At 41.8% G+C, this 13,438-nt stretch overlaps 1 protein-coding gene across 19 annotated transcripts in view; it reads right to left on the bottom strand.

The window, feature by feature from the left end:
* The window catches only part of Cadps (calcium dependent secretion activator), a 437,227-nt gene that overhangs the window by 128,662 nt on the left and 295,127 nt on the right, over positions 1-13,438 (bottom strand). For all 19 annotated transcript variants that reach the window (XM_041663140.1, XM_041663146.1, XM_041663141.1 and 16 more), the window contains 2 exons: positions 11,884-12,020; positions 8,523-8,710 (listed from right to left, as the gene is read on the bottom strand). In XM_041663140.1, the coding sequence (XP_041519074.1) occupies positions 8,523-8,710; positions 11,884-12,020 (325 nt within the window). The remainder of the gene's footprint in view (positions 1-8,522; positions 8,711-11,883; positions 12,021-13,438) is intronic.

Genomic DNA, 13,438 nt, shown 5'->3' with positions numbered 1-13,438 from the left:
CTGTGTCTCTGGCTTAAAGAGAAGCTGGGAAGCCTCTGAATGATGCTTTAGGGACACACACATATGTGCACTTGTGTGCAAACACAGGCACACACCAAGATAAACAGCCCCTGGCCTCTGGTTCCACCTAACTGCACACGGGCTAACCTCACTTCTTGTATCTCATGGTCCTGGAGACTTGAGACAATGCGCAGGCCAAGCGTAGTCATCTTTGGAGCTTTGCCGAAGACCGGAAGCTCTCCCACCTGCAGGCCATCGCTGGAGCCAGAAGTGGGTCTCTGCGGCCATGGCAGACTATATTGCATCTGACACAGCCGGCGTCTCTGGAATCTACCTTTCAAGTTTTCGGCAAACCATTTTCTCACTGTCCTTCACAAAGCTGACATTCGCGGCAGCACGATAGGAAAGATGTCACGTCGGCTGCTCTTCAACTTCTTGTCACCGTGGTTAGTGCCAGTTCTGTCATCTTCGCTCTCCTCACAGCCCCCCATCTTGAGCCATGTCACAAATAATAATGCATCCAGGACTGCATCTTCCTTCTTTTCCAACTTTGCTTTTCTCTCGAATCAAACCCACCAAGCCCAGCAGTCATCCATTATGTAAACGAAAGTTGCCAGTTATGTAAACTGTTTCCCCCTTACCAAGCTAAAGATGATTCATTAATGCACGTTGGAGAATTAATTCAATATTATGATGTCCTGGGCTTGTAATACAAACATCTTGCTACTTGAAATTCCCCAGGCATTCCAGTCAAGCCCCTGTTTTCTGTCAGGAACTGACAGATCTCTCCAAGGCAGTGAAATTGTCACCACAGCCCAGGTAGGCACCAGATTTCCAGCATTCAATCATCCTCCAGGCACGGCTCTACACATCACACTAAAATCTGGGTTGCAAAACACTTCCAAAGGTAAGACGCCTTTTCAAGAAAAATCGGAATGAAAAATTAATTCAAAGTGTACGGCGACGGATGTCTTCCGATAGTGCATCCACTTGGTGATTAAGTACCAAATCCAGGTGTAAAAGGAAACATGAATTCACCAGAAGAGGAAGGAGCGTCTGGTCCACAGCTCTGCCTGCAGCCAGCTTTCAGCCTCCAATCAGTACCAACAAGGGGTAAAACTTCAGCTGAAGAGGAATAGACTTCCATCTCCAAATGCAAATGTCCACATATGCTGGTGCAGGCACTGTAAACACGATATATTCTCTCTCTCCAAATGGATGCATGCCTGCAGACCGCATTATGGATCCTTGAAAATGTCCTTAAACAAGCACGATAGCTGCATCTTGCTTGCTACTAAATTGTTCCAGCCTCGAGCCACGAGCACTTAAAGGGCCAGAGCAGGACAAAGTATGTTAGGCATTCCTTGCCATGTTTCCTACATAGGACAGCTATTCCAGATACATGGAGAATCTTTGACTTAAAAAATATATATTTATGATATCTGACAGCTCTTCATCCTTCCAAGTTTCTGAGTGCTATCCCTGAATTAGATTTGAGTGAGTGGAATATTTTCCTTTGTTTCTTCTGGGTACTTAATAGATACAAATTCAAAACAGCACCAAAAGCAACAGCCACTCGGAGGAGATACCCCTGTCTCCCTGCTTGTTCTTCGAATGGTGTCTATAATCCTAGGTTAATTATTATTTACAATTAGTACTTTCATATCCCATAGCCACTGCTTCATTATGAAAGCTAGCCTTACCCCTTCCCTGTCCCTTTCCTTCCAGCTCATGCCCTTTTTTAATTATGCCCCGACGCCCTGGGGCTCAGAGACGCTGCTAAAACAAATATATCAAAGTTCTTGTGTGTAGGACAGGAAGAAAAACAAACAGTTCCTACACCATTGCAAGTAGCCATTGTAGCCTCTGGAGTTGGCTAATAGGAATTTCACAAAAGGGACTTGGGGAGAGTAAGTATTCCAAGGAAGCCTTTCTGACTGGTTTGCAGTTTATCCAAATCAGAAGTCATGACTCAACAATATAGAGGTTTCTCTCTATCTATTATACAAGCAGGAGGCTGGTTGAGACGCTACGCTTTCTCAACAGTAGCCAGGAATATACATGCTATCGGAATGTGGGTATTAATAATAAAAGTGGCTCAGGTTTGATCTGGGTGCTGATGAACGAAGAAACCAAAGATGACTGAAGAAATTACAAAATATAGCAAAGCATGTATTTCCCCAAGAAAGAGACAAGCCTCCTACACCAGAACTTTATAACTTCTTTTCTCGGAGGAAGAAGAAAAGAAGTGTGTTCCGTCATTGTGAGACGAACATTGAGAAGCTATGGGTTTGACATTGGAGACCCTAGTCAGACTTCAAAGTGGTCACAGTAGTAATATGGGTGGTGGTTTGATATCACATCCATGTTCAAAGGGTGCGTCCTCTGCAAGCATGTACTTATGTCCATGTACATATATGTACAGGTGGTTCCAGCGAACTGAGGATGAGGGCACATGTGGAATTTGAGGTAAGAGCTATCAATGGCACGGGTTTCACAAGACTTCATGCTCTTCATTTGGGAGCAAGCTTCCTTCGTGAAGACGGTCACATGGTTTCAACGAGGGTGGCAAGTCCACGGCGAATTTTTCCTTGGCCATGTTTGCTTTGCTTTGAAACTTGTCTGTAATTTGCTCTCTCCCTATGATGATTACTTCCTGTTAGGTAAAGCTGGCAGTTTAGGATTTAGAAATGCCTTATTCATGCACAAGGGCAACACCTCTCCAGACCTAGAGTAAACCAGAGACATGTTTGTGTTCATAAACGGACCATCAAGTCTGTATGTAACATGAGATGAAGAATAGAGATCACTGTTAGAGCCCCACCCATACCTGTATGTGATGTAAATCACTGTATTCAAAGCTCTGTAAGGCAGATCCATACCTACTTATGTAGATTTTGGGGAGAAGAATTAAAATGTACCAAACACAATGGTGTGTGTATGCAAATAGATAGAAATAGAGTTGAAAGAAAGAAAAATTACATGTAACTCAACGTGAGGCAAATAGTCACCAAAGACAAACAATAAATTAAAAGAAAAGGAAACCGCCATCGCATGACACAGATTGAGGCAAGGACACCATAAATAAGCCAACTGTTACAGTCAGTGGGAGAGAAGCTAGAGACCTCAGCTATAGCAGCGGCATTGAAGAGAAACAGAAATGGAAATACTTGAGAGCATTGATTGGGCCAGGAATCACGATTTGTTACATGCTCTTAGAGAAGGGGGAGTTCACACGATGGTTGATCAGCTTCTGTCTCAGGCAAGTTGGGGGCTGATTTAGGACGAATGGAGAGGGAGTTCCAATCCGAACCCACAGGATGCACATGGCTCTGTCGATCAACAGAACCTTGACTTTGAACACATCCTCGCAGAAGATCTTTGGATGCGTTTTCAGAGATGGTTTCTGATTCCTGCCCTCTTACATCTGCCTGCAGGCTCATTAATCTATGCAGCGAGCTGTGGATTGAGGCGGTTGGCATTATGGATTTGTTAATTGCTGATACAATGTACTTTCTATGCAGGCCATATGTGAAAAGCAGCAGTGGCATTCAAGAAATGTTAAATAATAATGTAAATGAGAAAAATTTCCAATCTCAATCATAAAGGGATCCAAGGAACATTGACGCAACTTGCAATCATCGGAGCTGTTTGATTGCCTTGTCACTGTGGGACAGTGACCAAAGTGACGCTAATCTAAATGTCATCTAGAAAGAATACTAAAAATATTATGGTGAAAATTAAGTACTGCAACCTTAGGAGCTAATTTAAAAACGAGAAGATATAGCAATTTGCATCTGTGGATTTTACGATCGCCAAATGCAACCGGCTAAACACTCACATTTTCCTTTCGTTCCCTCGCTCTGTTGAGAAACTGGGTTTAGTTCTAAAGAGTTGGCCCAAACTTATAGCCATTCAATCAGGCTAAAACTTTCACATGCACCAGAAGCACGTGAGCTGTTTGATTTATCATATTCAATTGTTTCATTATTTCACTTTTAAAGGCTCAGGTAGGATTTCCCAGAAGATTTTTGACTGCAAATCGGGTTCATTCCCCTGCCTCAAGCCGTTCAAATGTACAGGAATCAAACAGCCAAGACCTTGCCTAGATAGGATCTGAAATCAGAATAATGGGTGAGGGGGTATCAGGTGTGCAAATTTCTGGCTCCGTGCAAGAACTGCAGAATTCTTTGAAGGTAGGACTCTGTACGCGTACTTTGGCAGATTCTCTTTTGCAGCCCCTGTGTACCCTAGAGTGTGAAAACCACTGCTTCTATGGAACAACACAAGTTATATTCAGGCACAGGGTCTATGTGAAAAATAATAATAACAAATCCAAGGGAAAGGTAACCATTTTATCCCATCATTTGGAAATATGATTTAAAATAAGACTCCTTGACCTCAGTGTTACTGTTGTTTGAGGCTATGCCTGCCTGGGCATTGCTGGTATTTAATAATATTTTCATGTCAGTCAAAAATATGTCCAGATCTCACCAAAAATCTTCTGTAGGGAAAATTCACCATGCTTAATCTGTGTCAGGCACACAGGGAAGATCCCACTGGGATCCTTCTATGCTAGGAAATGGGCTTCAGTCCAGAGACTTTCAGTGGGGACTATTGCCTCTCTACTCTACATGGATGAGGAGAGGGTCCAAAAGCAGAACTCTGGACAAGTGCCATGGGGGCTTCAGAGACCCTGCAGAGACCTCTTCAGAGACTCTTCCAGCATGGTGATATGATAGATCGCTGTTTTCCGGCAGGTGGGCATGGACACCAGAGCAAAACACAAACAGGAACTCGCCTTACCTCCACCCTTATTTACTGCCAGGAGGGAGATGAGTGATCAAGGGGTACTTGGTTTTCATTGATGCTCCCTATTCACTAAGCATATTATGACAAACTGCTAGAAAGAAAATGTTTCCATGCCAATTGGCTCTTCCTGTAAATTAACTGCATACCAGGGCTTAGAAATGGTAGTGAATAAATGAACATTGATACATACAGGATCCTTGTCTGTTACTTGATGTAACTTGGACAAGCATGACCAGAATTCCAGGCAAGGAACGGTAAAAAGAAGTACATAAGAAAAGATTGAAAATACTGAGTAAATGTGGTCTTTAAGGTACCATTTTTCCAATTAAAGCATTGCAGAAGGTCAAGAAACAGGATAAATTGAACAAAAGTTTAGGACTTCATGCTTTGAAGATGACCTTGCTGTATAAGTGGATCTGCTGTATTGTGTGAGAGAGCCTGCTTTTGGTCCTGGCCACCCAGCTAGCTTACACCCAAAATAATCACAAAGAAATTATATTAATTAAATTACTGCCTGGCCCATTATCTCTAGCCTATTATTGGCTAACTCTCACATCTTGATTCAACCCATTTCTAATAATCTGTGTAGCACCACAAGGTCGTGGCTTACCAGGAAAGATTCTAACCAGCGTCAGTCTCAGGCAGGAGCTTCATGGCATCTGCCACTCTGCCCTTCTTCTCAGCATTCAGTTTTGTCTTCCCCACCTACCTAAGTTCCTGTCCTATAAAAAGGCCAAGGCAGTTTCTTTATTCAACCAATGAAAGCGACACATAGACAGAAGGACCTCCTACATCATTACTGAGAACCGTTGATTTGGTGATTACCATAACTCTCTATTTCAGATGGGCTTCTTTTTAATAGGTTGTGGATACTAGGAAGATTTATTTAAGAAAATAGATCCATGATAAATGTATAGGCCTAGTTGATGTTAACCCATCTTATTTGCCCCTTGAACATAGTTTTAAAATTACAAAGCATAGCTTGTTTATTCTGAATGACTTGTAAGGTATCAGATCACCAACAGGATAGGATGACCAAAAGAAAAACAAGCAAACAAACAAAAAGAAACTAATCTGACTCATGGTTCTATTTGCATATTGGTAGGTTAGTTTTTCAAATGCAAAGATATTCTAAAAATCATCAAACACCTGACTCAAATTACCAATAAACCAGATTTTGTCCATTTCTAAGATCTTTTATGAAAAACTGCACCTTTGAAAGCCTTTAAAGGATAGGGTTAAGACATGCATAGAACCCACTGTTTGCAAAGGTGTTCATGGTGGCGTGAATGCAGGCACAGGGATAGGACAAAGGGGGCTGAAAACACAAGCCAATACACATATGGCTTCTTACCTTTTTTGTTCTTGACTTGGGTGGATTTTGGACTCTTTTCTCTTTTTTGATTCTCTTCGTGGCTCTTTTTTAGCCTCCGGTTCAGGAGAAGATGGAGTTTTGCCCCCTTGAAAGTCTGGGTTTGGTAGCCGCCCACTAAGACACACATGCATTTGTTGACTTTTGCGAGGGAGCAGTTGTATAAGGCATGCATAGAGTGGCCAGTCATAGAAGAAGCAAGAGTACACATACACACACATACACGCACACACAAACACACACACATGCAAACAAAAAGAAAGGAAAAAAAGGATGCATCAAAAAGCAATGGCAAATGCATTCAAACTAAAATAATAAGCAAAAGAGATGCAAAACGCATAAGGAAAATCAGAACTGAAAAGAAAATAAGAAATCCAAAACTGTTCCCACGACAAGATGTATAAACCTAACTGTGAATCAAGTGGCAGTCTTACAATATGAAACCCAGACAATGTGTATCATAATTCATGATGATGTTTACTAGGGAGTTTACAAAAACATTTCATTATTTTATAACACTTTCTTCTTCAGTAACATATGTAGAATACAGTGTGACAACCCAGAGAATATAATGCAACTTCTTTCTCTCTCTCCCTCCATAAAGAATTCAATCCAAGAGGCTGTAACAGATAGTCATCAAAGTGTACATATTTATAAATATCAAAATTATGCATGCTCCAACCCAGGTATCAGAGTCTTCATGAATATCTTTCATGCAAATCAAAGGTGTCTTGGGCTATGGAGCCAGAACAATAGGAGCTGAATATAATCTTGCTGTCTGTTAAAATATTCAAGGCTACAATGTTATTGTTATCCAGCTCTAAATGATAGAGTTGCATTTCATAAAAGTCTGTCGGTACTGGAGACAGGAAAAGCACAGAACAAATCCCACAGACATTTCAGGGCTGTGTGGCTTGCAAAGATGAAGAAGGCTGACACAACCCTGGCTTCAAAGCCAGGTAGCCTGGGCTGGATTCTTCCCCGTGTGGATTTCCCCAGAGTGACAACTTGCTCATCTGAGGCTTGTTTTCCAGAGCCACCCAGCTGTCTTCTGCTGCCTCCCCTGGCTGTCAGCGGGGATGCTTTGGAATATTGTAGACTTGTCTTTATACTAACGTGTGGCTACATACATTGAGATGGTAAGCTGGCTGTGGCAGTGTGGAAATTTATTCCATGCCTCAAGAGCCAAATGGCAATGTTCTTAAATTATTTGCTTCTTTGCATTATTCAGAACATGGATCTCCCCCCCCCCCCCCATCCAGGAGCTCTCCAGTCTAAAGAAATAGAATGCTTAGCACAGATTCAGGAGACTTGACATTCTGGTCTTGTCTATGAAACCTACAAAATGAGGGGGTTGGCTAGGTTGTGATCGCCAAAGTTCTTCCCGCCTCTGAGGAGATATTCTAAGTGTTCCTGGCATGTTGGCTTCCAGCTTTACCTATCTTCCTTCAGCTCTAGCAATTCGCTTGGCTTCCTTCTTTGCAGGACAGTAGTACATGCTGTTCCTTTTGCCTGGATCCACTCAACTCCTACACACGCTTCAGTTCCCGGCTCTAGCATCATTTCCTCGGGGAGGTCCCCGCTGACATTCTGCCACTCCATCTGAGTCATGTTCCTGATTGAATTCTACCCAGAATTTAATTTCTTCTCTTAATGTATCTTCTATGATCTGGTGTCTAGGTCTTATTTTTTTTTATTATGTATACAAGGGTCAAACCAGAGCCTGACACTAGGCAAGCATCAAACCCTCCTGAAATGAACAATAGGACCAACAAGGACAAAGGAGTAATCAGTTTCTTGCCAAGTTCCAGGCATTTTGCTAGGTTCGTCATGTTCACAAGTGTCCCCTCAACCCCATGACAATACTGTCATTCCCATTCTATAGATCAGAAAACGGTAGTTTGGGGGATTCAATTATCAGCCAGGGTCCCAGTAGAAAGAAACAAAACAATAAACACATAAACAACCAGCAATGATTAGTACCCAGACTGAGTTACTTCAGGGGCTCCCCCTAGAAGTTATTTCTTCACAGTTGCTTAAGGAAAGGAAACTAAATTAGCACTCCTCTCTCTCTGTGTCCCTCCCTCCCTCCCTCCTTCCCTCCCTCTTTCTCTCTCTCTCCCCCTTATTTATTCATTCTCTCCCTCCCTCTCTCCTTCTCTCTCCCCTTATTTATTCATTCATTCTCTCTCTCTCTCTCTCTCTCTCTCTCTCTCTCTCTCTGTATAAGCATGTATCATTGGGTAAATAAGGATAGATAGTCAGTTAGGGTTGATAGTTAAAGTCACAAACCCCTGAAAGTTTCTTATTAATTAAATACCTCCAGACCCATGCTTACCTGTTCCCGTGGACGTGGGATGCACAGAAGGCAAAGCTGTAGTGGAGAAGTGTGGGGTCAATCATGGCGCCATTTTCTGCCCGTTCCAGCAAATCTCTAAGGTAGCAGAGATGCCGATGACATCCTCGGACTCCATTTCGAGCACAATACTCATCTAATACAAACACCTGGCCAGGACTGAACCAGCCCTGGAGGGGAATAAAGGAAAGGCTTTCTTTTAAATACAAGTTGCTTTCTGGAGAGCTGCTAGTATCAGGAGTGGCTGGAGGAAGGGACTGAAAAGCGGCTAGCATTAACTCTTTTGATGGCATGCCAGCTGCTGGGCCAGAACACTGGCGATGCTGTTTATCCCTCCCAGCAGACCGTCCTGGAAGATGCTGTCATCCCTACTTTCCAGGTGGGTAAGTTAACTGAGTTCAGGGATGACGTGGGATTTCCTTATAATTGCTATTGCTGTATAAGCAAAACAGCATGCTTCCAGGAAAAGAGAATGACCAGGGCTCCAACATGTACTTTAGAGGAGAACTGGGGGGAAGCTGAGGCGGAGTCTGACAAGGGAAAATTGTGATATAAATGCCTTGGTATTGACAGAAACTCTCAGCTAAGCCTTTTAGTAAGCTAGTGAGGTAGATGGGACAAGTGCATCTTGTTTTTCTTCACAATGAGGGAATCTGGATCAGGATGCTGCTGTACGCACCGGCCCTAACCCAGCTGTCTACTCCATGTCCTCTGTTCCCTATCCTCAGGCATCAAAGAAACCTTAAGCTGGTTTACATAAAGACTAAACTTTGTAAATCTCTATACCTTAGAAGAATTTCTCAGTACATTTAAAGATGAAGGCAATAACAGTACCCCAAAGACTGAGAGTAAGTTTTCCAATAATGCATCTGATTTGATCGAACGAAAAAAGAAATTTCTCACAACTAGGTTTACGGCTCTTTCCCCGCCCCTGTAATTATTTGTTTCCTTGTATTTATTTGCTCACCATGAGCCCAGCCAAAGTTTGCTATAAAAGAGAATCCAGATGGAGTCTCTGATGATAATTCAGTGGCAGAATGAATAGAGACCACCGCCTCTGTTTCGTAATTAGATAGATAGGTCGTTAGAAAGGCCAAGTGACTGGTATTGCTGATCGATGTAGACAGAGTCTACAATCAAATGATATTGTCTCATTTCTATGACACCTGAAGCAATAAAAAATTGTTATTCTAAGTAGGGCTTTCTAAATTGGAAATTTGGGCTCTTTTAAATATCAACTTCCCTTTACTTTGAGGGTCTCCTGGGAGTTGTGTTCTGAACATTACTGCAGCTTGGGGTAGAAGGGACAGGAGGAAAAAGTGGTGGGAGAGGCCAAAGGAGTGTGGGAGAGAGGCCTTTGCAGTGTTCTAATTGTGATTAGTGATCGGGGATCTTCGATTGACAACATTCCGCTCAGCGATGCCTCCAACGAAAGACGGCATCTTTGCTATTTCAAATTATAAGTTACTGCGGAGGGCGGGAGAGAGTAGTCGAGGCAGTGGGCTGCCCCTATAGGCAACTTCTTTGCCACTCCATCTGCTACCCCAAATGCTAAATCTTAGAGACAACACTGCTGTGAAAGATTAAAATATATTTTCTACGACTCAGATGACACCAAGTCTTTTGTAGATGCCAAAATAGCTGCTTTGAAAAGAGTTGAAGAAATATCAATTAGGAACTGAGTCGGAGACACAGAAAAATTTATGTATCCCTGCTGGTCGGTCTCCAAAACCAACTGAAAAAAAAAAGACTGTAATAATGAGAAAAATGAAATATATAGAGATAGGGGATAAGGTCCTTTAAATTTCTGTTATTTTTCTGGAATTCTGGCTTTAATTAATAGATCTAGGTACATAAACAAGAAAGAGAATTGCTCTGGGTAACTCACAATTATTATATTTTCATTTTAGACTATATTTTAAGCCTATACCGATCGATAGCATGAACATTTCATTTCTGGTTTAATCTTTTGAGGGCATTTTTGAATTCTTCTTTATGGTACATTTCAGGAAAAAAAATTGTTTTCAAACACCGATAAGAATAAAAGTCTTAAAAATTATACATCTTACAGTGTTTTCGAGTAAGCAAAATGCTCCGGAAAAGGGGGTGATAATGTTAATGTACACCCTCATGACCTTCATAAATGTCATCAGAGATAGATGATATCAGGAAATCATCTGGGAAAAATGGCCTTGCAATGGAAGGCAAGTGGTTTTTGTTTATTTTTTTTAAGTCAATGTAGTATTCCTTTTGAATCTGGTAAAGTCAGAGGCTCCAGTGAAGAGATTCTCAACATGAGATAATGTGTCATGTCATGAGATATGAGCCATAGATTAATAAGCTATCCCACAGAACTTTACTTCTATTTTTGAGATGATTTTACCCTCTTAAAAAAACATTTTGCACCTTCAAGCATCAAAAAGGGGAACTTAAAATAATCATTCAGAATAAGGGTTTATGCTAATGTCAGTTAATTATATAATGTTAATATTACATAAATCTATTAACTTCCATGTTTGAAGCCAAGGACAAGAATTGCCCTCTGTACAAATCATTTGACCATTTTCTCCTTTCCTGTCTACAGTGGGATTAATAACATTTACTTTTAAGATACAAAGTAATAATTTATAATCTGCAAACAGAAATGAAGTTAAGTCTTTGTTATGGCTTGGGGCTTGATAATTGAAAACCAAAATTATGTTTTCAAAAATTGGATAAATATGTAACAGCAGTCCTTAAACTGAACTAATTTGACTTCTGTTTTAGGGAGTGTAAATAGCTGGGCTTCTAAACATCTACTGCACCTTTAAAATTTTTTCTTTAAGGGTGAAGAAGGTTCTGCCTTTGAGAAAAAAAAAGTGCTACCCAAAAAAACAAAGCCAAATGCATTAGGCGGATGGAGAGCAGAGAACATTAGCAACTACTTGGGTCTTTAGAAGTGACACAAACAATGCATGCCTTAATGAGCTAGGGGTACCAGGTATAGGAGAGAGAGGGCGGGGCATCTTAAACCCCACGACAATCAGGCAAATTTTATAAGTTTATCGCGAGCAGGTGCCAAGCTCATCCACCCTTTCAGAAAGATTTCTGGTGTAGCAGCTGAAAAGGGGGAAGCTAAGATGGGGTGGCTGGGAATTTGGCTGTATCTCTTGAGAGCACTTCCTCCGACTCAGATTGATTCCTGGGTAAATAAAACTATCGCCACGCAGGAAATTGAAGACGCATTTGTAATTGTTAAGGGGATTTTGTACGGGAGCAGGAGAGCTCCGACCTAAAGGTAGAGGGTATTTGGGTTTTCAAAAATGTCATGTCTCAATTGCCGTAGATCAAAGGATATACTTGCCAGGCAAGAATAGGAATCGTTAAGTCTGTGATCCAAAGTCAGCCGCTGCACCATCTCAAAGAGGGAAGCGTGGTCAAAGTTACAGGGGTTGGAAGAGATAAATTCATCCATGCCGTGCTTTTGAGCTCTGTCTGCATCTGTTCGTTTACACATGTAGAGAGAGACACAGTTTAGAGGAACACATCACGCTTCTTTGACATCTCAGACTCATAGGATTTACTAGGCATTGTGAACATCAGCTGCCTCCCTGCTGCCCCCGCCCAATACCCCCAAGATAATCTCTGTCCCACCCCCATTGTCAACTTGCATCAGTTACTGGTGAGTTTAACTGCATTTAGGCAAAAATATATTGGCATCAACATGTTTATCAAATGGTCACAATTCCAGTGCCTCCGTGTTGTTCTTCACAACTACAGATGAGACCGGTAACTTCGCCTGCGTTTCACCAAACACTGAAAGCAGATCGGATCTTTGCTGATAGGGGTCTAGCTAGCTTTGCAGGTTTGTAAAAGACTCTGCCATTCCAGTGGTTGTGTCTAGAGCAATTTCTCAGTGCTTATTGGAATTATCTGGAAAAGGGCTTATGCTGGTTTTCAGCGGAGTGACAATATTTGTGTCAACCCCTTCCAAATTTTCATTGCCAATTTGGTGTCACGAAAGGTTTGATTCCCCAACCCTTCAAAATTAAAAGTATTTCTTCCTTCCTTCCTTCCTTCCTTCCTTCCTTCTTTTCTTTCTTTTTTTTTTTTTAAAGGTTGAAACCAGGAGAGGAAGTTAAATGAGAGTTTAGTGCTGGAGAGGCAAGGATGTTTGTTGCCTTGTGAGGCACATACTCCATTAGCAAAGCTTATGAAAGAGACAAACGGAAACCGCCCTCTGAGGGCTGCGGTCTGCCACTTAGTGTGAGCTAATAGTCTCCGTGTATTCACGCTTTTCCGTACAGGGTGAAGGCTGTAGGCAAAACCTCCTAAGGGCTAACTAATTAATCTCAACATGTGTAACTAAAATAGACTAGCCTTTGCTGGCAAAATAACTCAGAGAATTCAGCTCGAGCGCCACCAGGAAAATCCTGAAGAGGGAGGAATGATGGTCTCTTTTACGGTGAGGAGGTCAGCTCACTATTTATCATTCTCTCTTCCGCTACCCAGACTACAATTGGATAGAATCTCAGAGCAAAATCAAGCAAGATCTTACTTATTTCCTCGCATGCAGCATTTTACTGGGTTCCAGGGACCTGCCAGGAGCCAGCAAAATAATCAGGGCAAAGGGAAAATTGATTTCTGACTTGAGAGGGTGTTTGAATAATATTTTCCTATATGGCCTCTGTTCCAGGAAGGTTTTTTTTTTTCCCTCCCATGCTTAGGGTATGTCTGTGAGCTTGGTTTGTGTGACTTTAGCACCCTGATTTCTCAGTGACTTCAGCGATCCTTAGAGCAGAAATGCATGTCTTGTCAGCATCTACCCTGCCCAGGGTAGAATTTTTAAAATCTTTGACATTTTTGCCTACGACTACTGAGTGGTCAATTTTTCAATAAGACTTGTTTATGCCCAAGAC

The sequence above is a fragment of the Microtus oregoni genome, unplaced genomic scaffold (genome assembly GCF_018167655.1).
Source record: "Microtus oregoni isolate MIOR12 unplaced genomic scaffold, Mior012 000013F_ref0000133, whole genome shotgun sequence".
NCBI classification, from domain to species: Eukaryota; Metazoa; Chordata; class Mammalia; order Rodentia; family Cricetidae; genus Microtus; species Microtus oregoni.
This window is presented reverse-complemented; position numbering and strand designations above follow the sequence as displayed.